Genomic DNA, 27,443 nt, shown 5'->3' with positions numbered 1-27,443 from the left:
CTTTCAAGCGCTCGAGTGGTGGCAGCGTGGCAATAGCTCCTGATTGCTAATACCCTGTTTGTGCTGTTTCAGAATGGTAATTTGGCAATTTAGCGTAGCCGCAAGCACTCACCGCGCTATAGCGCCCCGGTGAGAGGGAGAAATAAATAGCATAAAATCAAATGAAATAACATGAAATAAAATCAGGAAGAGCCGGTGTTTAGGGCTCATTACTTCTCCACTCCTGCAGAGGGTTCTGGTGAACCTAAATGAGCAAAATAAAATCAGCATCTCTTACGCTCTCTTTCTCGCTTTAAAGATCCTCTGTTTTTTATAAAAAGTGATAATATGAGCTCATATATCAGTCATAAGATTACTGGTATACAGCTGTGAGTGACATTAGATACTTCAACTCACAAGATCAGAATACATACACTATAAGTTAGACCAGGGATGGGCAACTTCGGTCCTGAGGGCCACTGTCCTGCAGAGTTTAGCTCCAACCCTAATCAAACACACCTGCCTGATAGCTTTCTAGTGATCTTGAAGACCTTGATTAGCTGGTTCAGGTGTGTTTGATTAGGGTTGGAGCTAAACTCTGCAGGACAGTGGCCCTCCAGGACCGAAGTTGCCCATCCCTGAGTTAGACAGAGAGAGAGAGAGAGAGAAAAAAGAGAGAAACAGAGAGTAGTTTTTTTTTTTTTCTCCAGAAGAAAATATTACGGTATTTTATTAATTAAAAATTGAAAGAGAAACAGATTTTGCATTAAAATAAATAATAATAATAATAATTATTGTTGTTGTTATTATTTTAAAAGTATAAAAGTATAAAGAAAAGTAGCCTACGGAAAAGTATAAAAAAGTATAAAAAATACTAAAAGCATAAAAAAATAAAATACTATCCCTCTCCCTGTAATTACTTTGAATAAAATAAAATAAACGTATATGCATTTCCAATTCTAATACTAAATATATACATTATATAATTATATAAAATAATTTTCTATAAAATAATTATATTATATTATATATACTAAATAAATCTGCAACATTAGTAGTAAATAATACATTTAATTAATACTAAATAATGATTATTAACAGTTTATATATTAACAAATTAGCAATGACTTCATGGATCAAGCAGAACAAAGAGCTTTTTGCAACAGTCCTTTATCACCATACAGTACAGTACAGTAAGACAGAAAGAACTTTTAAAAAAGGAAGAAAAACATTGTATTTTCTATTTATTCCAAATATTGATATGCTACAGTGATAAGAAAGCATTTGATCTGACGGATTCTCTTTTATTCACTCTCTCTCACACACAAATCTGATTTCCTTTGGTTACATTCTGTTTGTAGTTGTATCTTCAGTACCATTCTCATTCTTTTATCCTTCTATCTCTCTCACACACACTTCCTTTTTCCATATTTCATGCTCATAATCAAAAGAGAGCAGTGCCTGACACATACAGAGTGTGATTTGGATCCAGGTTTATTCAAGTCACTCACCTGAGATATTATAAATGTCACACGAGGGCTTCTCAAGAATCACAGGGCTTTCATCCAAACCTGCATTTAAACGAGTACAAATGACACGCTGACCTAAATATGATCTGGAAATTGGATGGAAAATGTGATTTTTTTTTTTATGCTCAGAAAAGGGAAAAAAAAAAAAAAAAAAAACAGGCGAAAAAATGCAAGCCAGTCAGCTAAACATGCTCTGAGAAGACAGCAAAAAAAAAAAAAAAATCTATATATATATACATATATTTCCTACTTTCTCCAGAAAAACACTGCAATTTACAGCCAGCAACCAACTGTTAAGTAAAATAAATAAGTAAAATATTTTACATTAAGAAAGAAAAAAAAGAAAGAAAGAAAGAAAACTAATTAATGAATAAATAAATAAATGTAAAAAAAAAAAAAAAAAAAAAAAACTTCAGCATTTCTAATTAGTTTTTATTATGTTTGGTAGAATTTAAAGTCGTTTTATCTCAGTGATGTTAAGGGATAGTTAATTAAGGAAAAAAGTTATTAATAAGTGTTATTTTTTTATTATCATTATTATTTTGTCTAGACAACAAAAGTTCAAAACATCCTTCAAAATATCTTCTATGTTCTGTAGAAGAAAGTAGGTCACATGAATGACATGATGATAAATAAATGAGTACAGCATTTTTATTTTGAGGTGAACTATCCCTTTAATGGCCATTAATGGTTCAACAATGGATGTGTTATGCATAATTCCATGCATTTTTTTTTTTTTTTTTGTGCCACACGGAGCAGCAATTAACATAATTGGACATAAATAAAACTAATTGGATGTGAGCAGGTTGATTCTGTAACAAACACCCCCCACAGCGAGCCCATATTTTGGCACCATCCCTACTTTCCTCGAACCTCCAACAGAATTCCTCAAATATTCATTGAAACTTTATCAAGATGCATAAAATTTCACGTTCATACATTTCAATTCAGTATGTCTGACCCGAGTCAGTTTTTTGATAGACTTTGATATTAATCAATACAACCTAGCTAGGGTTTCATGTACATTTTGCTCACAGGCTGCTGGAAAAAACACAGAATCTCAGAATCTCGTAATGTACGGTTTACCATTCTGTCACTGACATCTGTATAACACTCAAAAATCATCCTGTCAGCATCTTTTCCACCGTTTAATGATATAAAAGGAAAGTCTGGGTCATAAATCTACACTCAGATCATGATTTTCATCGGCATGTTAGCATGCTAGCGCAGGCCTAAACGATAAGGTAAACACTCTGAAGAAGCTGAAGAAAACAAATTAGATCAAGCGCAATCACATAAATTGGACTGGAAATTATTTCATCTGGGTATTTTCGTGTTCCCCGCTACGAACCCATGAATCATCATCACTTGATAGGCAAACGGTGACCATCTTCATGCAAATGGGCTAATAAATCTAATCACGCCCACTTAAACAAGCTTTTTCCAACTCATCTTTATTACATCTCGTCGAATCTACCTTGTTGTCTCACATTACAAAGAGGCACTGTTGTGTTTGTTTTTCATTTAATCTGGAATATTTGATTTATCCTGCTTAAAGTGATTATGCCGGTATTCCTCGGCAGCAACCTGCACATCAGTTAAATAAACAAAAAGGCCCAGCTGAGCCGTAAACGCAATCACCTCCGCGCATAATACGTGACTGTGACCGCTTGGATCATGCAAATAGTTTCCTGGATGAACATGAAAAGTTTTATTTGACCCTACAAATAAATTATATTCATTTATTTGAGCTAAATGAATGGATCAGATTCGAATCTTACTAACCGTCAAAAGGCAAAATATAAGCAACTGTTGACTTATTATTTTTGAGCACCTCTGGTCTCTCAGATTTTATCTGAAAGGTCACGTCTGCAAAGTATGAGGATTAAAACCTTTGTATTTCTCCTCAAATAAGTCTAAATCAAGAAGGTAAAAAATCTGTTAGCTTTAGCCCACATGAAAAAATGCTATAGTAATTTATGGTGTTTTTGAACCATACTATAGTAAAGTAATTGAATTAATTTGTTGTGGTAATTCTATAGTTGCTGTGGTAATATAACAACTATAGTAATATAAACAAATTCCTTTACCCAATACTGTACTATGTTTTCTACAACTATAGGGTATATTACACTACAATACACTACAGTTTACTGTAGTAAAAAAACTAAAGTATACTACAGTATTTATTACAGTTTATCAGTTCACTACAGTTAATTCTACAGTATGCATTCAGTAGCATTCATTAACAAAGTGTTGTAAATAATATACAGTATAATACACTTTACTATAGTATGGTTCAAAAACACTATAGTATTTACTATAAATTACTATAGTATTTTTTCAATGGAAGTCACTCGTCTCACGCTCTTCTTCTATACACTTTATTTCAAGTTCATTTTTATTTTCGATTCCATGGCAGAGGGAATCAGGAAGGAAATAATCTTTATACTACATCAAATATATTACTATAAGAAATGAGAAGTGAAACAGGTCTGTCTGGTTCTCTGAAGACAAAATGTTCTTGCTAGTGACTGTACCCTTCCTCTTTGAGATACAGTCACTCAACTACTCAACTACTGTTTTTTTTTTCTTATGGCCCCAACACAAAAGATCTGATGCCATTATACATGATAAATATGTTTCAGAAGTCTTTGATATTTAGAAAGTTAAAACAGCAACTGTTTTTTTTTTTTGTACACATAGTGTCACTTTAGATCCGTGTAATACCTTTTGCTATATATATATATATATATATATATATATATATATACACACACACACATATACACACATATATATATATAGTATAATGTACTACCATTCAAAATTCGAACAGTAAGATTTTTGAAATGATATAAATTAATACTTTTATTCAGCTGGGTGACAGTGAGGCGGCATAGTCGCGGGTCAAAACACTGCTCTTCCGTTCCGATCAGAACATCAAACAGGTTCTCCCCACTCAGTGAAGCACCCACTGAGAAACCTGATGAAAGTGCTCTAGTTATTGGTGATTCTATTGTACGGAACGTGAAAATAGAGACACCAGCCACCATAGTCCATTGTTTACCAGGAGCCAGAGCGCCTGACATCTTGGCAAATTTAAAAGTGCTGACTAATGCTAAACGTAAATTCAGTAAAATTGTTATCCACGTCGGCGCTAATGATGTTCGACTTCGCCAGTCGGAGATCACCAAAAATAATGTTAAAGAGGTGTGTGAACTTGCAAATACGATGTCAGACACTGTAATATGTTCTGGTCCGCTCCCTGCTTACCGGGGTGATGAGATTCATAGCAGACTGTCGTCACTCAATGGCTGGATGTCTAAGTGGTGCCCGCAAAATAACATAGGCTTTATAGACAATTGGAAGAATTTTTGGGGCAGACCTGACCTGTTGAAAAGAGATGGTGTTCATCCCTCCTGGGGTGGTGCCGCTCTTCTCTCTAGAAATATGGCACATAGTCTTAGAGTTTGTACTTGACTAACTGGAGCCCAGGTCAGGAAGCAGACAGACTGGCTAAACCGATCATCTGCTAGCCGCCTCACGCCACAGAAGTCAGTTAACTCTCAGCACATAGAAACTTTTCACCTAGATATCACTCTATAGAGACTGTGTCTGTTCCCGAACTAGAAAATACAGAAAACATCCAAACCAAAGTAATAGTAACAATTTAATTGATGTTCAACAAATAAGAAACCGATATAATACAGATAAAGACATGATAAAGCTTGGCTTATTGAATATCAGATCCCTTTCTTCAAAAGCACTTTTTGTAAATGATATGTTCACTGACCATAAACTAGATGCGCTTTGTCTGACAGAAACCTGGCTAAAACAAGATGATTACATTACTTTAAACGAGTCTACACCCCAAGAATACTGTTACAAACATGAACCGCGTCCAAAAGGTAAAGGGGGAGGTGTTGCTACAATTTATAGCAATATTTTCAGTATCTCTCAGAGGTCGGGTTTCAAGTATAATTCGTTCGAAGTAATGGTGCTTCATATAACGTTATCCAAAGAAACAAGTATTAATGATAAACCCCCTGTGATGTTTGTACTGGCTACTGTATACAGGCCACCAGGGCACCATACAGACTTTATTAAAGAATTTTCTGATCTTCTATCGGAGTTAGTGCTGACTGCAGATAAAGTCCTAATCGTTGGTGATTTTAATATCCATGTTGATAATGAAAGAGATTCGTTGGGATCAGCATTTATAGACATTCTAAACTCTATTGGTGTTAAACAACACGTGTCAGGACCTACTCATTGTCGAAATCATACTCTAGATTTAATACTGTCACATGGAATTGATGTCAGTGGCGTTGAAATTTTGCAGCAGAACGATGATATCTCAGATCATTATCTAGTCTCCTGTATATTCCATATAGCTAAAGCTGTAAAGCCAACTTCTTGTTACAAATATGGTAGAACCATTACCTCTACCACAAAAGACTGCTTTATAAATAATCTTCCTGACTTATCTCAGTTCCTCAGCATATCCAATAGCTCAGAACAACTTGATGATGTAATAGGAACTATGGACTCTCTTTTCTAGCACTTTAGATGCGGTTGCTCCTTTACGCTTAAGGAAGATTAAGGATAAGAGTCCAACACCGTGGTATAATGAGCACACTCGCACCCTAAAGAGAGCAGCCCGGAAAATGGAGCGCAGCTGGAGGAAAACTAAATTAGAGGTATTTCGTTTAGCTTGGCGGGAAAGTACCCTATCCTACAGAAAAGCATTAAAAACTGCTAGATCTGATTACTTTTCGTCTCTTCTAGAAGAAAACAAACATAACCCTTGGTATTTATTCAATACAGTGACTAAATTAACGAAAAATAAAGCATCAACAGGTGTTGGCATTTCCCAAGAGCATAGCAGTAATGACTTTATGAACTACTTCACTTCCAAGATCGATACTATCAGAGATAAAATTGTATCCTTGCAGCCATCAGCTACAGTATCGCATCAGATAGCGCACTATAGATCCCCTGAGGAGCAATTCCATTCATTCTCTGCTGTAGGACAGGAAGAATTGTATAAACTTGTTAAATCATCTAAACCAACAACATGTATGTTAGACCCGATTCCATCCAAACTACTAAAAGAGCTGCTTCCAGAAGTCATAGATCCTCTTTTGGCTATTATTAATTCATCATTGTCATTAGGATATGTCCCCAAAACCTTCAAATTGGCTGTTATTAAGCCTCTCATAAAAAAACCGCAACTTGACCCCAAAGACCTAGTTAATTACAGACCAATCTCAAATCTCCCTTTTCTGTCAAAGATACTAGAAAAGGTAGTATCCTCACAATTATATTCCTTCATAGAGAAAAATGATATCTGTGAGGAATTCCAGTCAGGATTTAGATCGTATCATAGTACTGAGACTGCTCTCATTAGAGTTACATATGACCTGCTTCTATCATCTGATCGTGGTTGTATCTCTTTATTAGTTCTACTGGATCTTAGCGCTGCGTTCGACACTATCGACCACAACATTCTTTTGAATAGACTACAAAACTTTGTTGCCATTAGTGGAAGCGCCTTAGCATGGTTCAAATCGTAATTATCTGACCGCCATCAGTTCGTAGCAGTGAATGAAGAGGTATCATATCGATCACAAGTGCAGTATGGAGTACCTCAAGGCTCAGTACTAGGGCTGTTACTTTTCACGCTTTACATGTTACCCTTGGGAGATATTATCAGGAGACATGGTGTTAGCTTTCACTGTTATGCTGATGATACTCAGCTCTATATTTCTTCGCGGCCCGGTGAAACACACCAAATTGAGAAAACGGAATGCATAGTCGATATAAAAAACTGGATGACAAGTAATTTTTTACTGCTAAATTCTGAAAAAACAGAGGTGTTAATTATCGGACCTAAAAACCCCACATGTAATAACCTAGAACATTATCTAACACTTGATGGCTGCTCTGTAAATTCTTCTTCATCAGTCAGGAACCTAGGTGTGCTGTTCGATAGCCATCTTTCATTTGAAAGCCATGTTTCTAGCATCTGTAAAACTGCGTTTTTTCATCTCAAAAACATATCTAAATTGCGACCTATGCTCTCAACGTCAAATGCAGAAATGTTAGTTCATGCGTTTATGACCTCAAGGTTAGACTATTGTAATGCTTTATTGGGTGGTTGTTCTGCACGCTTGATCAACAAACTACAGTTGGTCCAAAATGCAGCAGCTAGAGTCCTTACTAGAACCAGGAAATATGACCACATGTCAACACTGCATTGGCTCCCTATCAAACATCGGATAGATTTTAAAATCTTGTTAATTACTTATAAAGCCCTGAATGGTTTAGCTCCTCAGTACTTGAGCGAGCTCTTATCGCATTATAGTCCTCCACGTTCGCTGCGTTCTCAAAACTCTGGCCGTTTGATAATACCTAGAATATCAAAATCGACTGCGGGCGGCAGATCCTTTTCATATTTAGCACCCAAACTCTGGAACAATCTACCCATCACTGTTCGGGAGGCAGACACACTCTGTCAGTTTAAATCTAGATTAAAGACCCATCTCTTTATCCTGGCGTACACATAACACACTAATACACTTCTATAATTCAAATCCGTTAAAGGGTTGTTAGGCTGCATTAATTAGATCAACCGGAACCGGGAACACTCCCCATAACACACGATGTACTTGTTACATCGTAAGAAGAATGGCATCTACGCTAATATTAGTCTGTTTCTTTCCTATTCTGTTTATCAGTTCGTATCCGATCAGATGGTGGATCAGCACCAAGAGATGATGTCTACAGCCCTGATCGTCAGCGGAGACCAGGACACCCAGAGACATATCCCCAGCGAAAACCTAGATTAAAATACATTAAAACTAAAAAATATAACAAAATAAATAAAAATATAATAAAATACCTAACTACATAATACTACTATTGTTAGAACTTGCAACAAAATTAAAATAGAAATATAAACTTTTGAACTGTGGGTTTCGTCTGGTCAGAGGAGAACTGGCCCCCCGACTGAGCCTGGTTTCTCCCAAGGTTTTTTTTTCTCCATTCTGTCACAGAGGGAGTTTTGGTTCCTTGCCGCTGTCGCCTCTGGCTTGCTCAGTTGGGGACACTTAATTTCTAGCGATTATCGCCGATTTGATTGCACAGATACTATTTAAACTAAACTGAGCTAGACAATGACATCTCTGAATTCAATAATGAAATGCCTTTAATTGAAAATTGAGTGTTTAATCTTATCATTATACATTACTGACACTCTATCCGCCAATTTGATACTGTTAAGTGCTTTGACACAATCTGTATTGTTAAAAGCGCTATATAAATAAAGGTGACTTGACTTGACTTGACTTTAGCAAGGCTGCTTTAAATTGATAAAAAGACATGATGATAAAGACATTTATAATGTTACAAAAGATTTCTATTTTAGATTCTGTTCTTCTGAACTTTCTATTCATCGAAGGAACCTGAAAAAAATCTACTCAGTGGTTTTCAACATAATAACAACAACAACAACAACAATAATAATAAATGTTTTTTGAACAGCAAATCAGCATATTAGAATGATTTCTGAAGGATAATGTGACTGGAGTAATGATGCTAAAATTCCAACCCATTCTCACACCCAACTCGTCACATATTGAAGCTTGGTCAGGACCACTTGGCATCGCTTTTTAACGCTCAAGGTACCCCTTAGCGTCATTTTTCGACTTGCAGGGTCCTCCATTGCTTTAAATAGGAAACCCTTAGCGTCAATATGCCGACGCCATACTGGGAATTTTATCGTCATTATTAAATTATATATTGGGTAATAACAGTGCCATTATTGCATATATGTTGGGGTGTGATTTTTCAATGTAAACAGCCACAACAGTTTTATTTATATTACATTATTTACACATTTATGAGCACATAACCCAACCCCTGCCCCTAAACCTACCACTTGTCAATAAAACACAAGATTTATTCAAAAAAATATTAATATTCCAAGTCTTCCGAGGCAAAACATTTGATTTGTGAGAGGAATAGACGCGATCGCCATCTCCGTCCGCCGTTAATCCTGTGTGCTGCAGTCTGACTCTGTGCGCGAATTCAAAAAATGCCGCCAGAAGATGCCTTACGTCAGCCTTGGTTGTGAAATGCTATTGGCTCTTGTGTGTCTCGTGACCGATTGCGTCATGCTACGGGACGGTAGTATCTTTTTGAATGAGATGTGAGCACGTTAACAGAGCGGGATCATTTTCAGCGATTAAAACCTTGTGTTTTACTCTCTTCTTCGCATAAAGACTTTGTATGGCTTCAGAAGACTTGGAATGCAACACGAGTTGTTTGTAATGCTTTTATACTGCTTGTTTATGGTCAGTTTTTGCAGTAAATACCTGTGACTTCACTTATATTTGCCTGTTACGTGTTTTATGTTGTTCAGAAGTGGGTAGGTTTAGGGTAGGGGTGGGGTTAGGTTAGGTGCTCCAATAAAAGTATAAATGTATATAAAATTATTTATATTTTTTACAAATGCATGCAAACCATTAAACTAAGACAAACAACTGAAAACAATGGAGGATAACGTTGTCATTTTCCATAAGCGTCTTGACCTGACGCATAAAGCAAGCAACTGAAAGCAATTGGAGTTCCTATTTTGTCATATACTGACGCCTAGGGGCACTTTTGGCGTCTTCATAGTGACGCGAAAGGCGTTTGACCATGCTTCAGTTTTTGACGCCTCGGGAGTGAGAATGGGTTGAAAATTCAGCTTTGTGATCACAGGAATAAATTATATTTTAAAATAGGTTCAAATAGAAAACAGTTATTTTTAAAATTTACTGTTCTTGCTGTATTTTGGATCAAATAAATACAGGCTTGGTGAGCAAAAGAGACTTCTTTAAAAAACAATTGACTGGTAGTGTATACTGACCCCAAACATTTGAATGGTAGCTTATGCTAAAATTATTTATTATTCCTTAAATGTTACATTAAAATATATATATTACATTTATTTCTTAAAAATTGAAACAATGTTGCTGAAAGCAGAATAATCGCACATGACTATAAATAGTAAAATACATTGCAATTAAGTAATGAGAATATGTAAATTGATGAAGCTAAAATATACATAGAAAGATCTCTGAACATTTCTACACGTGAAAAATGACAAGTAATATTTCTGACTTGACAAACGACCAATAAAATACACACTTGCACCATTTTACCAAACCTTTTAGTCAATACGCAGCAATTCAGCCCGAAGTTACAACATATTAATGCTTCCATCATTCACACATTCTGCCACGTTTCTCTTAAAAGGCAGAGTGAAAAGTCAGAACTTTGATCTTTAAATATTCCGCCCGTCTCCCCAGGCCTTGTTTCACACAACGCTTCAGTAAAACCCTGGACCCCCCACAGCGACGGGTGCAGCCGGCAGCTCTATAAAACACTGACACTTCGGACATTAAAAAAAATCCCTTATGTGCTGGTGTTACATTTTCCAATTTCCAGTAACCTGAAGGATATAGAAATCATGAATCTTTCAAACGAGTGGAGTCAAACAGGTACCGCTAAGAATGACAGACAGCTCAGGCATGCCCATTACTCAACCACATATTTTTTTCAAGGCATTTCACTCTGTTTCTTCAAATGAATAGTTTAGAGCGAGCTCGTATCTTGTGATTGATGGATGGAGGGGGGAGGGGATGGTTTCCACAGACATGAGCGAAGATTATATAATATAATATAGCTACAGTAAATATCTCCTTTTGAAAAGGTTATGAAAGAAATGAGGGTGAATAAATGATGACAGAGTTTTCATTTTGGCTGAACTGTTCCTTCAAGACTTAGAATAGTTTCTATAAATATTAAAAGAAATATAAGTTGGTCCACACTGAATGCGAGCAATAGAAAAGAGGACAAAGAGAAAAGACATCTTTCCAGATCTGAAGAGGAACGGAAGACAGAATGAAAACACAGACCATACAGAGCAAATGTCAGACTGTCAATATTTCATAACAAGACCTGGCCTCTCATTTTCAGGCTACTTTTATTTCTTTTCACTGTGTCACTTTGTGGAAACTCGCTAACAAAGACTTCTGAGCACAGTTTTGAAGTTTGACGACTCCTGAGGGAAGGCTCTTCATCAATGACCGGTGAAATCGATGCCGATAGAGCAGCCGTGCGACTGCGTGTAATGAGGACAGCGCGAAACCCTCAAAGAAAAGACAGAGACGGCGAGAGACAGAGTGAGAGGAGAAGGTCCGTCGCAGGAGGGAGGTGTTTCTAAGAAAGCATCTTTTAGATGACAAGGAAAATGTAGATTTCTCTGCCTTTCACCTACTGTGAATGAGGCTTTTCACTTCCACATGCCGTTCTCCATAAGAAATCATGTGTTTGAACAAATCAGCATGTTTTGGTGACTCTCTAGGGTGGTTTGTCAGAAGAGGGATGAAGGGGAAGTTTATCCGCCCTCATCCACCCCAAGTCCTGCTTGTATAACTCATCCATATTTCCCTTCCACTCCGTCTATTATTCATTTACCACACAGAAGTGCAGACCCTCGTTCACATCACGCAATCCACACACAGCATTCATAAATACATAAGGGGCCACTTGATAAAGCAATTTAGAGTGCGTCTGACAGCACAAAGTCACCTGGGATTTGTTCATGGAGATGGAATCGAGGTCAGCAGTAATGTCTCTCTAGTCATACTGTAACCACACGCAGTGTTGCTGCAAGCAAAAACGGACCCCTCGGATTGTGCATTATTCAGGACTTCCTCCATCATTTTCAGATACAACATTAATCACAGCAGTGCAGACTGAGTTTTCAGGCCAGTCTGTCTGTCTGTGTGTGTGTGTGTGTGTGTGTGGTTATTTGCATAACCTGCCAAACACTGACCAGACCGATCTCTGTCACCCAAAACACAATGAATGATCACGACACTTATACACAAATACAATGATAATTCCCTGTATGGCTGTCAATCATACAAACTGCAACAATCATAAAAACAAACAATGTCAAATTTGTGTAGAATCAACATAGGAAGTATATTTTAAAAATGAGCTTACAACAAACATTTCATAAACCCATGATTGTAATAAATGTCTTATTTAGCGCTGGCTTTATTTGGGAAAAATAACTCCAGATAATGTTTCACTTTCTCTGTCATCTCATCTGCTATACTGTTTGGTTCATTTCTTTCACAAAGTTTAGATATTTGACATTCTTTTGTCAATTTAGATAAACAGTTTGCATAAACCAGACCACAACATACGATTAAAAAAATATATATTTAAAGAATTAAAAATGAAAATGAAAATAGCAATCAATACTAATTGCAGAAATTAAATGTTCACAGCTTTATATATTCTAATAAACACATAAAGAATCCTGGAAAAAGGTATTGTGGTTTACACACAAATATTAAACAGCACAACTGCTGCCAACAATCACGATAATCTGATAATAGTAGTAGTGAACAAAATCAAATCAAATAATAATAATAATAGTAATAATAATAATTTTTATTATTATTATTATTATTATTATTATTATATGTTTCTTGAGCATCTAATCAGTATTAAAATGATATCATGATGATAATTTGAAATTGAAATATGGCTGTTGAAAATTCAGCTTTGCCATCACATGAATAAATTAAATTTTAATATAGGCCTATATATAAATAGAAAACAGTTATTTTAAATTGTAATAATATTTCACAATATTACTGTTATATATTAAAAACAAACAAACAAATAAAATCTACACAACCTACAAAGTCAGGATAAAGTCTAAATGTTGAGGGAAAACGCAGCCAACTGTTTTTGTTGTTTATAGTATATACAGGAGCTGTTTACGGTTTGAAAATCATCCCAGGATGCACCTCATGAAGTGAAATATAATAAAAGTTTTGCTTGTTTTAATATTATTTGGTCACCGTATAATCCCCACACTTCCATTTGTGCTTTTTTTCATAGGTTTTATGACTTCATTATTCTTCTGAAATGCATAAAATAGCATCAGGCCTGGCAAAAACTTTCCTGTAGTCGTGTACAAGCACAGGTACGTTACAGCAGGAGGGCTGGAAATGCTGGCGTACTGTGTTTTCGTGTGAGGGTGGGTGTCTGCAGGCACCGCTTGGGAACTTTTAATAGATTAAAGCAGATGAGACTCAGTCTAACACTTGATTTGCTCTTTTTAGCCTGCAGTTTCAGTTACTGTAGTCTATGGGGCACTGCTGTTTCGCTGACATCCGATATTGCTTTCAACTATGTGCCTCTAATGAAGTTTGGCTAGAGCAGAAGCACTGAGTCAAGCAGTCCAGTGAGGCTTCACTTTATGTCTAACACTGGAATTACTGGAATAAAAGACTTAAACATCAGTATGCTTAAATGATGCTCTGTGTTTCTGGGGCAGTAACCCAGTATGGACAGTACTGGAACAACTTTGCACCTTTGTGAAATATAATGGTTGATTATCTCATATTTATGTTGAAGCTAAGCATCCCATAATAACATAACTCATAATAAAGGAGCTCATTTAGTGTATTGCTTTTAACTCATTAGCAACATCATGTTATTGGTTTGAGTATTATTACCGATCTGACATTTACGGACAAGTATTAATGATTTAAATTCGTAGGGAAAAGTTCACTGCTACAAATCAGCCCCTCAATATTCTTCAGCAGGAACACACAGTGACCTTTTTGCTGACGTTAAAGGACACTTTGTTTATCAGTATACAGTCAGCTTTAATTGGCTTTCTTTAACAGATCAGATTTAGCTCTCTTCAATGCTTATACTCTCAAGAAACTCAGAGTTTACAGAGTTATTGCTATAAGATGTGAATTCCAGCAGGATGTGGCATTTGTCACATCCTCCGCTATTATGTACTTGCATGTTTCGCATGAAACGTCTAATGCGTGTGCTAAAAAGCGCATTCCAAAATTCTTAGATAAAAGTAAAAGTAACTATGCCAATATTTTATTATGATGGTTCATGGCCATATCTCAGCAATTAGGGAATTGAGTGGTGCTAAAAGGTTAATGCTCTTTTGCATTCAAAAATAACATACCCTCCTTTATACAGTAAACGCCACCAATAATCTTAACAAAAGAGTGTACCAGGTGAGCTACTGAGCAAGTTTACTATGCCAGAAAAAACATACACATGGAGGTGGATATGTGCTATAAACTTTAAAATGCATTTCTTTACAATTCATGCGCTATGATATAAGTGGTTTAAGGTAGTAACATAGTATTTAGCAAGGAACTGTATGAAAATTTGTTATCATTATTTAACAATCTGCCCGTAATCATAACTTGTATGAGAAGGAATAACAGTTGTTGGCTGTTTTATTGAATGTAATTCACTGAACTACAACCTGATCTCACAGGAAAACAGAATTTCATTTTAATTTATGTGTAAATTGTATGGAAAATTTAGATTTTCAAAAAAAGGAAAAAACATGAAGGTGCATTCCAACTATAGATATAACCTTCACTAGGGTGTAAGTAGATTATCCCTCTGGTGCTGTTCGGTCATTTTAGACCGGGAAATATTTTTTTTCTAATTTTTAAAAATTGCTACTTCATCGGAATGGTACGAAACTTGGTGACTTTTATGTCGCTATGTGACCACAAAAAAAAAAAATAAATAAAAAATAAAACTGTGGACTTGATTCGAAAAAACTAAATGGCCGTAAAAAAAAAATAGTCACACTTATGTTGTTCGCGGTCAAAAATGACCACCCCCCACAGACACACATATATGAATTAGTGTGACTGTAATACAAAGCAAGTTTCTGCAAATGCATGAAATAAAATCAATAATTCGGCCAAAAATGCAGTCAAAACACAGACACCAAGGCAAGGGTTACACTCTAAAACATCAAGAGTACAAAACACACACCCACACACACACACTCACTTACACACACTCATAGAAACACACAACACATTATTATACACACACAAATGAGCTGGTGTGGCTGTAAGAATATGGCCAAATTGAGCTAGAAGACTCAAATAAAAGGTTGAAATCAGATTAATCTCTGATAAAGCTTTCCTGTTCGTTTGTTACATTTTGATGTTATGTGTAACAAAATGCCTTTCTCTGTGTTCAGGTTTGACTGTAGTCAAATTAATGCAAAAACTAAAATTTCAAACAAAAAAAATCTAAACCTTTACAAAAAGTTGTCTTTGAGAATGTCTAAATATATATCCAGATCCACAACATAATAAAAATAAGTCGTTATGCCTAAAAACCACTAGAGAGTTTATAAGCCTTTTATATAGAGCTATACAGGAATCTAGTGGCTAAACCATGGAATTGCAGATGTTTTTCTTTTTTTACTCCGGCCAGATGGCACTAATCTGACTTCAAAAATTGGATTTTAAAGGCATTGTCTCTATTTTAACATGACATACTGCCATAATTGAAAAGTAATATCAAAATCTTAGAAAAAATGAAATGAAATTCTCTCAAAATACAAAATAAAAAAATATTACAGAACAAAAATATATTACATCGATTTTACTGAAAATAAAAAGTTACATTTCGGGTGTTCTGTCAGTTTTGACCGTGAACAACACAAGTGTGACCCCCAAATGAACAATACCAGAGGGTTATACAAAAATGTACAAATGAGAATTAATATATAAATATTATCCACCAATTTGCCAAAATGTAAACTAGTTATGAACTGTCATGTGATTATGTTGATATGTAGGCTATAGGTGCATTTTTGGAGTAAATTTAGGTATAGCCTGTGTTAAATAATTAGCCACTAATGTCTGGGGAAAAGGTTAAGAAATCTATTAACATTCACTAATAAAAGTGTTATCAGAGGAACGTGAGCTAAAGAATCTGTTCTGAGCAACACTAATTGAGATGCACTGAGAGAAAGCAAACTAAAGCTGCAATGAGAGTTCAAAATAATTAATATAGGGAATAAAATGTGTCTTCTGTATTGAGTCCAAACAGAAGCCACAGCCGTAACGATGATGGATGGATGCCTGCACCCTTGGCATTTCACATCAGCATAAAGCTCCCACATTACACGTGCACGGGGGACCCGCTGGGACCGCGAGACTCCCTCTTGGGGTCCTGCTGAAGAGAGCCTGTCTCATCATTTATGTGGAGCGGTCTCTCCAGTTGTGTAAAAAGAATGAGAAATAAAGCTGAGGCCTAATCAAGGACCCTCATCAGTGGAGCCGGTGGCATTTTTCCTGCTTTCGGCAAACGAAACAAACTCAATTACCATTAGAAAGCTGCCCCTCTAATGCGGGCGAACAATGGCAGGCGCTTGATGGATCCACGCGGGCCGTTAGTGTCTGCCTTCCTACAGCAGTCACTCAAACTTCTGCGTGCAGGCCTTCTAATGGCCGCGATAACGGTGACTCATTACGATGTCATATCCTTCATGCCTGACTTCTTGTCAACCCAGACAAAGACCTGATACACACTCCAGGGTACCAGCCAATCAAATTGTTGGAAAATAAGCAGAGGCCATTTTAAATTTCCTCTATGTACAGACAGCGTTTAAGATTGACTGACAGTGAAAAAGTGTGGGAAAGGACACTGAATGTATAATTTGGAATATATAAGCTCTTAGACTCCATATATTTGTTGCTTTATTCTACTGAATAGTGGAGTGTGACAATACAGAAGCACAGAAATCCTCTTAAGCTATTTTTTCCCATCAGAAATATGATAATATGAGAACAGAGAGTCTAATATGTTTGTGGTTTGTGGTCTAGTTTGTGGTTTGTAGTAGAGAAAAGAGGAAACTTCATTTAGGGCCCATTCTTCGCACGTCGCTAACTCGGTTAGCTGGATTTGATTGTTGACGATTTCACCTGATCTTGGATCATTTGGTTTTTCAAAGCTTAACCTGGACTTGCTGCCATAGCAACAGGTCCGTAAGCTTAAATCTGAAAACACATAATACATTAAGCAAGTTTTATGCATTCAACGACCAAAAACGTAATTATATGTATGTTGTTTAAAGACATTCAGATATGTTTTATTTATAAAAATAAATAAATAACAATTTTCACTGTATCTCCTTAAGAAACATATGAAGCTGATGACTGAAGCAAAGAGTGCATTTTCAGGAAGATTACCTTTAAAGACTGTGAAGTGTAGAACAATGCTTTCCGGTGACATGCTAATTGTTGGGCCTGTCTTTTGCATACAAGCATAAAGGACCACAAAATGACTTCTGTCACGTCGCTTCAGTAGCTCTGACAATTAAAACCTCAGGTGGGAGAAATTGCACGGAGAGACGAAGAGAAAGTAAACGACAGAGAGGAGGGAAAAGTTGTCTGACAGTTTAGCAACATAATAGTTTTAGCTGGCTTGCCTGCTGAGTTTGGCTTTTCTGAAGTCGCAGAACAAAGCAACCATGATGAAGCATCTTGACAGCCGGTAGTTAGAACCATTCTCTAATACAGAAGAATGTCTGACACTGTGTGCGTTCAATATCTGTTTGATTTAAATGAACCCATGAGTCACATGCCAGTGAGCAATTGAATAAAAAAGAAATTAAGAGCATTTGCTTTCCCAAAATTATAATTTGAGTTCATCTGTCTGCTGTGCTTGATCTTCTGACAATGGAATGAGAAGTTGTGAAGTTTGCAAAGTATTTATTTTTCCTCAGATACTGACAGATATCCTGAGAGAGAGAGAAAAAAAGTGTTTATATTTCAGGATTCTCATAAGATCTCATGAGCATTACATTAAAAGTAAAAGTAAATTTTAATAGCAAATAAATGTTCTATTAAAAGCTGTTGCACAGTTACACAAAATAAGTCACTCCTTTAACACTAGAAGCGCCAGAATTCCAAAACTACTAGAACAGCCGTGAGCCGTAAGCTGGAAACAAGCAGCTCTAAAGTTAAAAAGAGTCACGAACGAAGTTTGGAACCATAAAACAATTACGCTACAAATTTTATATTAAATAAATATATCTATATCATGCTCGGCTATTTAAGATTCACAGTCAACACAAGTTACTCCTGTTCTTCTCGCACAATTTCCACACACGGGTTTGTGGCATTTGCAACAGGTGTCGCGCGTTTTATTTTGTTTGCAGATTCTCCGCACCTGGCACTGTCTCCGTTTTGGTGTCAGTTGCGGGGGTTGATTGTGCTTTTGGTTGGGACCTTGTGTCAACTGCGATGCTGCCATTTTTTAAAAGGCAATAATAATTTGTAGTCCAAGAATTTGTATTTATAATCAAATGAGCATATGCTAATAGTACTGGAGACGCTGACAGAGACAATAAACCGCGGGAAAGAACAATAGAATCGCGCAAGATTTAAAGCGGTCAATATGACCGTTATGGCTTTAATAGGTAGAAATGCTCATATTTTTTTTGCCTTTTATGTAATTTATATAAAATCTATTGTAAGTAAAAATAGAAACACTTTTAGGAAAAGTCACAAACCAGCAAGATTGTATTTTTTTATTCAACAAAGTTATTGTACATATACATTTCAAAACGGTCATTTTGACCGTCATGGCAGTTCTAGTGTTAAGTTCACCATCCAGTCACAGAAGATTGTGATGTTTGTGACTGTTAACGTCCTACATGTTGCAAGTTCCTTTTTGCATAAATACATGAACCATTACCACAAACACAGAGACACATCAGGAGCACAATAAAGTAGGAGTAATATTACCGGTACTTAGTTAGATATGACTTAAAGCTTTGGTTAATACTTCACATTTACGCTTCAACGTTAAAAGGTTGTAGCCATCCAAACTGCACTGAAGATGTCTAAGCATGTGAATTATGGTATGGATAAAGATTCGATTATGGACTCAGAAGACAGAATAGAGAAGATGGTTGATATCTATGTGAGTGCCGAGGCTGTAAGAGATATGAAACATAAGAAAGACAAAGAGGACTTCGACATCCAAACACCTCAACACACAGGTAACTGAGATTAATTGCGAATACATTTACTCATAAAAGCTGATGTAAATTGGATGGAGAAATGGAGACGAAAATAGACTAATATAACGTCTTTAATTTTCAGGAAGTGATTCAGTGAAGGTCAGAAACTACAGAGCAGCTGTAGTGTGTTTGGTTCTGCTGTGTGTTCTTCTGCTGACTGCAGTCATAGTGCTGTGTGTCACACTCACTCAAGAGAGACAACAGTTCATATCCAAGAATGAAAACCTGACCAATGAGAGAGACCAGCTGAGAAATCAACTTCATACTTATGGTAAATCTTTTTTAGTCTATAGTTATTTGCTATCCAGCAGATATTTTTAAAGCATGATGGTGTTGGGTTGACGAGTGTAAATGGGAATAAAAAGCTAACAGCTGAACTGGTTCTGTTAACAGCTAGATGGACTTGCTATAAATCCACTTATTACTACATGTCCAGTGAGAAGATGAACTGGACTGAGAGCAGAAGATACTGTACAGAGAGAGGAGCAGATCTGATCATCATAAACAACAGTGAGGAAGAAGTGAGTGAAAGATTGTGCATTTGTAATGATTAGCAGTTAAATGTGAGATGGTCATATGAAATGTTCCTATTTATGATATAAATGTGCAACTGTTTCATCTGCTCAGGAATTTGTAAAAAGCATTTATGGTGATGCTGCAGTCTATATTGGTCTGACTGACAGTGATCAGGAGGGCAGCTGGAAATGGGTTGATGGCACACTGGCCTCTGGGTGAGAAATCTCTGAATTAAACTAATTATTACGTAATAATGATTCTCACAGTCAGTATCATATCACACAGAAAGTAGCACTGAACATCTAATCATGATCTGTAGTTTCAGCTCGTGGGTGGTTGGAGAGCCAAATGTAGACAACAGAGTAGACGAGGACTGTGCTGTGGCTGCGGCTAAATCGGCTGAGTGGCCTAATTTAGTAGGGTGGCTTGATGTTGCATGTAATAGAACTTTTCAATGGATCTGTGAGAAGAGGACTTCGCAGTTCATGCTTCCATAGGAACATCACACACCTTTTTGACACAAGTTCAACAGTACAAAACTTTTGTAATAACTGATTATCATCTAAAGCAGTGTTTCTCAACCTTGTTCCTGGAGGACGCCCACAACTGCTCATTTTGAATGTCTCCTTTTATCAGACATTCATTTCATATCCATAATACAAAATGTGCAAAATGGGACTCCAGAAGTGCATTCCATTCAATCAGAAATGCCGTATGAGTGAACGTCAAAGAGTATTCGTCTACATAAGTGAAATTTCAGTCTTCAATTATTATTTGTGCATTATTCACTTATACTGTACATCACCAGTTATTGCAAAAAACTGCAGTACTTAAAACATGTTTGAATAAAACAAAGGTTGTTAAACAGGTGTTAAGGCAGCAGCATTACTATTAATTCATCCCAGGTTTTGGTTTGTATTCATTTTTCATAAATGAAGAGAATATGTGAGAAACTTATATTAGACGTGATGGTTACAATGCAAACATCATGATTATGGTTGAGATAAAACACATCTGATCTTTAAAAACCAAAATGTTTTTATTTATTTACAGAAGTGTATTATGGCATTAAAGGGAACCTATTATGCAAAATCCACTTTTACATGGTGTTTGGACATAAATGTGTGTTGGCAGTGTGTGAACTAGGGCTGTCACGATATTAGACTTTTCATATCACGGTTATTGTAATCTAAAGTATTTAATCTAAAATGAGCAACTCAAGCCTTGTCTATGATGATGTTGCAGGATTTTCTGAATGAATGCATTTTGTCAAGTAAAATGAGCTTCAACTTGATAAACATTAAAGTTCACCTAAAAATGGCAATTCTGAATAGACCGCTTTCAATGTTTTGTTTTTTGTTTTTTTAAAATGAAAATTTGCTAGGTGATATTTTGACAGAATTTTTGTTTTATTTTTATTATGTTATTCTGTGTTATTGTGGTATTCTGTATAAATAAATTAAATTAAATATAATATAAACATCTCTGTTTTCATTACACATATACTCATTATTATTATTATTACTATTATTATTTTGTTTACTCATTATTATTTAAAAAAATAAATAAACATAAAACATGCACAAGTTATCACAAGTTGCTCTCTTGCTGGGGAAAAGAAAAGAAAAAAAAAAAACAACAAAAACAACAACAACAAAAAAACAATATTGGTTGGTTGAAAAAATTAATGTTTAAAATTAAAAAAAATTAAAAAATTAAGTTTTTCCGTGGGTGCTCAAGCCCGCAATGTAAATGAATAACCTAATGTAAATTTAATAGATCTAGGCCTATATAAACTGTAGACTATATGATCACACACTGAATATTTTGTTATATTACATACTATGATAACATACTACAATACACTGAGGTGCATAGCCTTTAAAACTGTAGTTTTACCAAGAAAATCATATATAAGCACAACTTAAATTTCTATACAAAACTAACTTGCTTTAACTCTACTCTTTTTGTAAAAAGGCATAGGTGGACAGTGATGGACCCCAAATGATGTTTCTTTTATTAGTTAGTTAGTTAGTTTGTTTGTTTGTTTGTATGTATAATTTTAAACTATATAAACTAAAAAGAATGGAATACTTTTTATTGCTTATTGACTATTTTTTACACCTGGAAAAAAACAAAAAAACAAAAAAACAAAGATACTTAGTATTTTGATTTGTTTTCCAGTATAAACATCTAAACATCCTTAAAACAAGCATTTAAAAATTGTGTAAAATATATCAGAAAAAAGTGTTTTAATTTAATTTAATTTAATTTAACTGCACTATAGACACCATTTGTTTTCCAGTAGCACCCACTCCCAAAATGTGTCAAAATGACAATGAATGATTGTCTTAATATGCATTTAAATGAATGTAATCCACACTGTAGAGACAGAGAGAGAGAGAGAGAGAGAGAGAGAGAGATTATTAATTACTATTCAAAAGAGAGCTGTGAAATTCCAGCAGCACCTGAAATGCAGTTATCCGAGCTCTTACCAGGCTGAAGCAGGAGCAGAACCTGCAGAAGAGCGCACTTTTACAGCTGGTACTCAAACTACACCCAAACCAGCACAGCACAGTCTATGTTAAAATAGCAGGATCCTGCTAATTACTTATTGCAAATATTGAATAAAAGGGTATAATTAATTGTGGCGAAAAACATTATTAGAGAAAAACATTACTTATTGCAAATAGTGGCAATTATCTGCACCTCTGTATTTTAATACATTATAAAATAGTATGCAATAACTTATTGAGTGTAATTTTTTAATTTTATTTCAAATTATTAAATGGATGCCACCTTATTGGGACAAAAGCTCTCCCTACACCTACCCTAACCCTACCCGATACTTTATGTTCAACTTTTTGATTATTTCCTTCATTTTTATTAAAAAATAAATGCTTTTCTGATGTGATTTGAAATTTAAAAAGGGAGAAAAAAAGTTTGCCAACAGGCAGGATCGAACCCCGGTCGATCGTGTCAAAAGAAGTGTAACACACGCTTTACTATCCGCGCCGCTGAATCTGACAATTAACGACCGTCTTTTGCAAATTTGACTATCGCAATCATACGTTTGTGGGTGGAGTTAGTGGAAACAGCCTCTGCCAACAACATGGCTATTTGCACTTAAATAGACACTCCGAATTTTTTTTTATATTCCCAACAATTAAACAGAAAAAAATAGGGGGTGCTGCAGCACCCTCAGCACCCCCACTTCCCGCGCCCCTGGACACTGACAAAGTACAGACTGAGTGATCACTGTCTGGCTATAGAGAGGACGACACAGACAAAGATGGCAGCCACAAGAACAGAGACTGTGTTCACTGTGCTCGCAGAAAGAGGTGGAAACAGAGGAACATTTCTTACTGCACTGTGATTACTATCACAACATTAGAGCTGCATATTTCCCCAAATTCCAACAAATGAAACCAAATTTTATGGCATTACCAAATGCAGAAAAATTAAGTCACATTTTAGGGGAAAATTCCAAAATGATCACAACGGCATTAAGATATGTATCAGCCTGTCACAAACTAAGACTTATCAGCCAGTGGACAAAACTGAAGCAAGATCATTTCTTACATGTTGTACAAATGTTTTTTATTCATTAATTACTTTATTTATTAATTATTATTATTATAATTTTTTTAACAATGTCTTAAATATTTTTCTTGTTTGTGGAAAAAAAAAAGCGTACATGTACATATTTACTTAATTCTTTTACAGATCTATTCTTGTTCTATGTATTATATAATTGTTTGTTCCTTATTTATATAATGGACAATCCTTTGGCAATACTGTGCAAGTCATGCCAATAAAGCTAATTTGAATTGAATTGAGAGAGAGAGAAATAAATACTTCTGCAGTGAGTTGCATTTCCTTTCTGTATAAATACTGGCCACACAAACACAGATGAGGAGATAAATACAGTCCACTGTCTAAACTAGTGTTTGTCAGCATCTTGATGAGACCAACATTTCTGAATCAAAGAAAATATAGACAAACTGAGGAGATGAACAGAGAAGATGGGAAGAGCACTGATAATATCTGCGCAAATGATGTTATAAGAGGTAAAAATGGAAAAAACTCAATGCGAGGAAAATCATTTGAACAGATACTGTGATTTAATAATTCACTCAGTTTTCAAGCTTTTAACTGATGTGTGCTGTGTTAAGTGGATAAATAAAAAGAATAATGTTTGTAGCGTGTTTGTTATTCAGGAAGTGATTCAGTGAAGATCAGAAACTACAGAGCTGCACTAGTGTGTTTGGTGCTGCTGTGTGTTCAATGAGACGAGGAGCTGGACCGAGAGCAGAAGACACTGTACAGAGAGAGGAGCAGATCTGATCATCATAAACAACAGAGAGGAATATGTGAGTGAAAGATTTTAGTTTTATGTGTGTTTATAATGTTTAGCAGCTAAATGAGAGCTGGTCAGGTGAAATCTGTTTATGATATAAATGTGTAATTTTTTCATCTGCTCAGGATTTTGTTATGAAAAGGTTTGGTGGTAGTACAGTCTATATTGATCTGACTGACAGTGATGTGGAGGGCAGATGGAAATGGGTTGATGGCAGCAACATGACCTCTGGGTGAGAAATCACTGAACTGAACTGATTATTATTTAAACAAATTGATTCTCACAGTCAGCATCATATCACACAGAAAGTAGCACTGACAATCTAATGCTGATCTGTACTTTCAGGTTCTGGGATTCTGGAGAGCCAAATGGATACAGAATAGAGAACTGTGGTGTGATTGTGAATAATGACCCAAGGTGGCCTACTTTATTTGGGTGGCATAATGTTGCATGTATTAGAGATTTTCAGTGGATCTGTGAGAAGAGGATTTCACAATTTATACTGCCATAGGAACATCACATATATTTTTGACAGTTTTAAAGTTCAACAGTACAAAGCATTTGTAATAACTGATCATCATCTAAAGCGTTATTTCTCAATCTTGTTCCTGGAGGATGCCCACAACTGCTCATTCTGAATTTCTCCTTTGTCAGACACACATTTCATGTCTGAGCTTTTTGTTTTGTTGTTATTCTGCAATAATCTAACTTCAATAAAATAAAATAAAAATAAAAATCTCTGTTTTGACATTACTATTCATAATTCTAAAGTTATTTTCCGCATTAAAATTTTCCGTCATTAAACATAAGAGAACCTTAAAATAAATAAATAAATAAATAAAAACACAGATGAAAAATTATTTAGTAACCAAAAACTATTACACAAAACAGAACTGTCTCATATTTAATTTGGTAAAATTAATTAATTTGAATAAAAGAAAAGAAAAGAAAAAAGAAAATAAAAGAAAAGAAAAAAGATATATTACCAGGAAAATCACTACACTAGAAGTCACTACAGAGTTTGAGTTTCTGCAGCTCTGAAGCCCACAATTAAGTCCACAAAAAGGATTCAGAACAAAAACATTTGGGGATCTTAAAATTATATATTCTTTATAAATATTAGGCTGCTCAAGCATTCTTTTTGTGATACTAAAGGGTTAGTTCATCAAAAAAAAAAAAAAAATTAAGATATTCCTCAAGTTATTTACTAAAAATGCTCAAGTTTCAAAGTGCTCATAAACAGAAAAAATAAATAAATAAATAAAAAATCCACATGAATTGAGCGGTTTAATCAATTATTCCTAAGAAATGCAATCACTTTACATTATGAACAGATTTAATTTTAATCACATATAAACTGTGATCAGTAATTGTACATACAGTAGCACATTCAAATATGGATATGGTAAACAGAAGCTCAGCTCTGCTTGCTTGAAACGAAAGAACCAATGGGGTTCTTTACCACGTCACACCAGCACATTTGAGCTTCTGCAAGAACCACTGAGGTTTGTTTGTGCATCTAGCAAGTACAGTTGAGCTTCGATTTACCATATTTGAGTGCTCTATGTCTAAATTAAATCTGTTCAATATGTAAAGTGATCATGTTTCTTCAGAAGAATTGGATTAACCTGCTCATTTCCTATGGATTTATTTTACAATCTCTTTATGAACATTTTGAAGCGTCAGAGTTTGGGGGGACAGAAATCTTTTATATTTTATTAAAACTATCTTCATGTTTGTTTCAAAGACTTATGGGTCTGGAAAACATGAGGGTGAGTAACTGACAAAATTTAAATTTTTGTGTGAACTATTTCTGTAACAAGTATTTCACAAAAAGTGTTCTATTTAAAAAAAATAAATAAAAATAAAAAACGTTTTGTGAACTGCACCAAGGACATCAAAATATGTTTTGGTTTGAAAAATGTTCCTTTAAAAATTCTTCCTTGAAAAATCACTAAATAATACACACTGATGGAAGAGCATGTAAATGCAGCTGATGTTAAAACCATCAACCATAAACTGATAAAGGCGTTTGAACCTCATTTAAATGAACACAATCAACATTGTTGAAAAAATGAACTATTTCCAGTGTCCCTCTGTTGCAGAAGTTCCTTTTATGCAAAAATACTTAAAAACTTTTTTACAAAAACAGTTCCTTTCTGCATAAAAACTGGCCACACAAATGCAAATGAGGACCACAGCAGAGTCCACTCCAGGAGAGAAACTAGTCTTAGTTTTTTGGCATCTTGACAACAGTGAAACTATCAGAAAGTTAACGAAAATATAGAAAAGGGAAAATGTCCAGAGAACATGGGGAAAACATCAAATATATCTATGAAAATTACTTAGTTGCAAAAGGAAGATTTGAAGAAGAGACCATGGACAGAAACACAATGAGAATCCAGTCATCTGAACTCACAGGTACTGAGATAAAGAATGTATTTCATCACACAACATAATAGCACACATTTGATAACTGTCACTTAGAGGCACAAGCATTTTCTCAGTTTTCATGTTTTCAGTTGTTGTGTGCTGTGCAAAATGGATAAATCGTCATGTTGGTTCATCTTCAGGAAGTGATTCTGTGAGGATCAGAAGCTCCAGAGCTGCTGTAGTGTGTTTGGTTCTGCTGTGTGTTCTTCTGCTGACTGCAGTCATAGTGCTGTGTGTCACACTCACTCAAGAGAGACAACAGCTCATATCCAAGAATGAAAACCTGATCAATGAAAGAGACCAGCTAACACTGAAGAACACAAACCTGACCAATGAGAGAGAGCAGCTGATACTCAAGAACATAATCCTGACCATTGAAAGAGAGCAGCTAATAATCAAGAACATAATCCTAACCATCGAGAGAGAGACCAGCTAGGAAATTAACTTCAAATTTGTGGTAAAGTTCCTTCAGTCTATGTAGCTATTTGCTATCCTCCTTATTGCTTAATGTAAGATGCACATTGAATGTGCATAAGGGATCTGAATGCAAAACTATTATTTATTATGTAAATTATAGGCTTTGTACTTCAGTCGCGTTCCAACGGTGACACAGAGGCGGGTGCGCTGATGTTTGTATTTTATTTTGATAAAGTACCAACTTTAG

The 27,443-nt window shown here is 35.4% G+C and overlaps 2 protein-coding genes and 1 long non-coding RNA gene across 10 annotated transcripts in view; 2 read left to right on the top strand and 1 right to left on the bottom strand.

Moving 5' to 3' along the window:
• cadm2a (cell adhesion molecule 2a) overlaps positions 1-27,443 on the bottom strand; it is a 423,456-nt gene that overhangs the window by 101,790 nt on the left and 294,223 nt on the right. The window lies entirely within an intron of this gene.
• LOC131547988 (CD209 antigen-like protein C) lies at positions 18,408-21,909 on the top strand. The gene is made up of 5 exons (XM_058788815.1): positions 18,408-19,449; positions 19,553-19,741; positions 19,864-19,991; positions 20,098-20,201; positions 20,306-21,909. The coding sequence occupies exons 1-5, from the start codon at positions 19,287-19,289 to the stop codon at positions 20,481-20,483; spliced, it is 762 nt and encodes a 253-aa protein (XP_058644798.1). The 5' UTR covers positions 18,408-19,286; the 3' UTR covers positions 20,484-21,909.
• LOC131547993 (uncharacterized) lies at positions 23,848-25,429 on the top strand. Its single transcript, XR_009273074.1, has 4 exons — positions 23,848-24,056; positions 24,207-24,359; positions 24,472-24,578; positions 24,692-25,429. It is a non-coding gene; the product is annotated as an uncharacterized LOC131547993 (long non-coding RNA).

Source organism: Onychostoma macrolepis, chromosome 10, assembly GCF_012432095.1.
Source record: "Onychostoma macrolepis isolate SWU-2019 chromosome 10, ASM1243209v1, whole genome shotgun sequence".
NCBI lineage: Eukaryota > Metazoa > Chordata > Actinopteri > Cypriniformes > Cyprinidae > Onychostoma > Onychostoma macrolepis.
The sequence above is the reverse complement of the archived record's forward strand: the minus strand, read 5'-3'. Positions and strand labels throughout refer to the sequence as shown.

What these genes read in the sequence shown, in the direction of transcription:
- LOC131547988 (XM_058788815.1), top strand. Translation starts at nt 19,287, where the DNA reads ATGTCTAAGCATGTGAATTATGGTATGGATAAAGATTCGATTATGGAC. An exon ending in CCAAACACCTCAACACACAG is followed by an intron (nt 19,450 to 19,552) that starts GTAACTGAGATT and finishes TTTAATTTTCAG; the next exon opens with GAAGTGATTCAGTGAAGGTC. An exon ending in AAATCAACTTCATACTTATG is followed by an intron (nt 19,742 to 19,863) that starts GTAAATCTTTTT and finishes TTCTGTTAACAG; the next exon opens with CTAGATGGACTTGCTATAAA.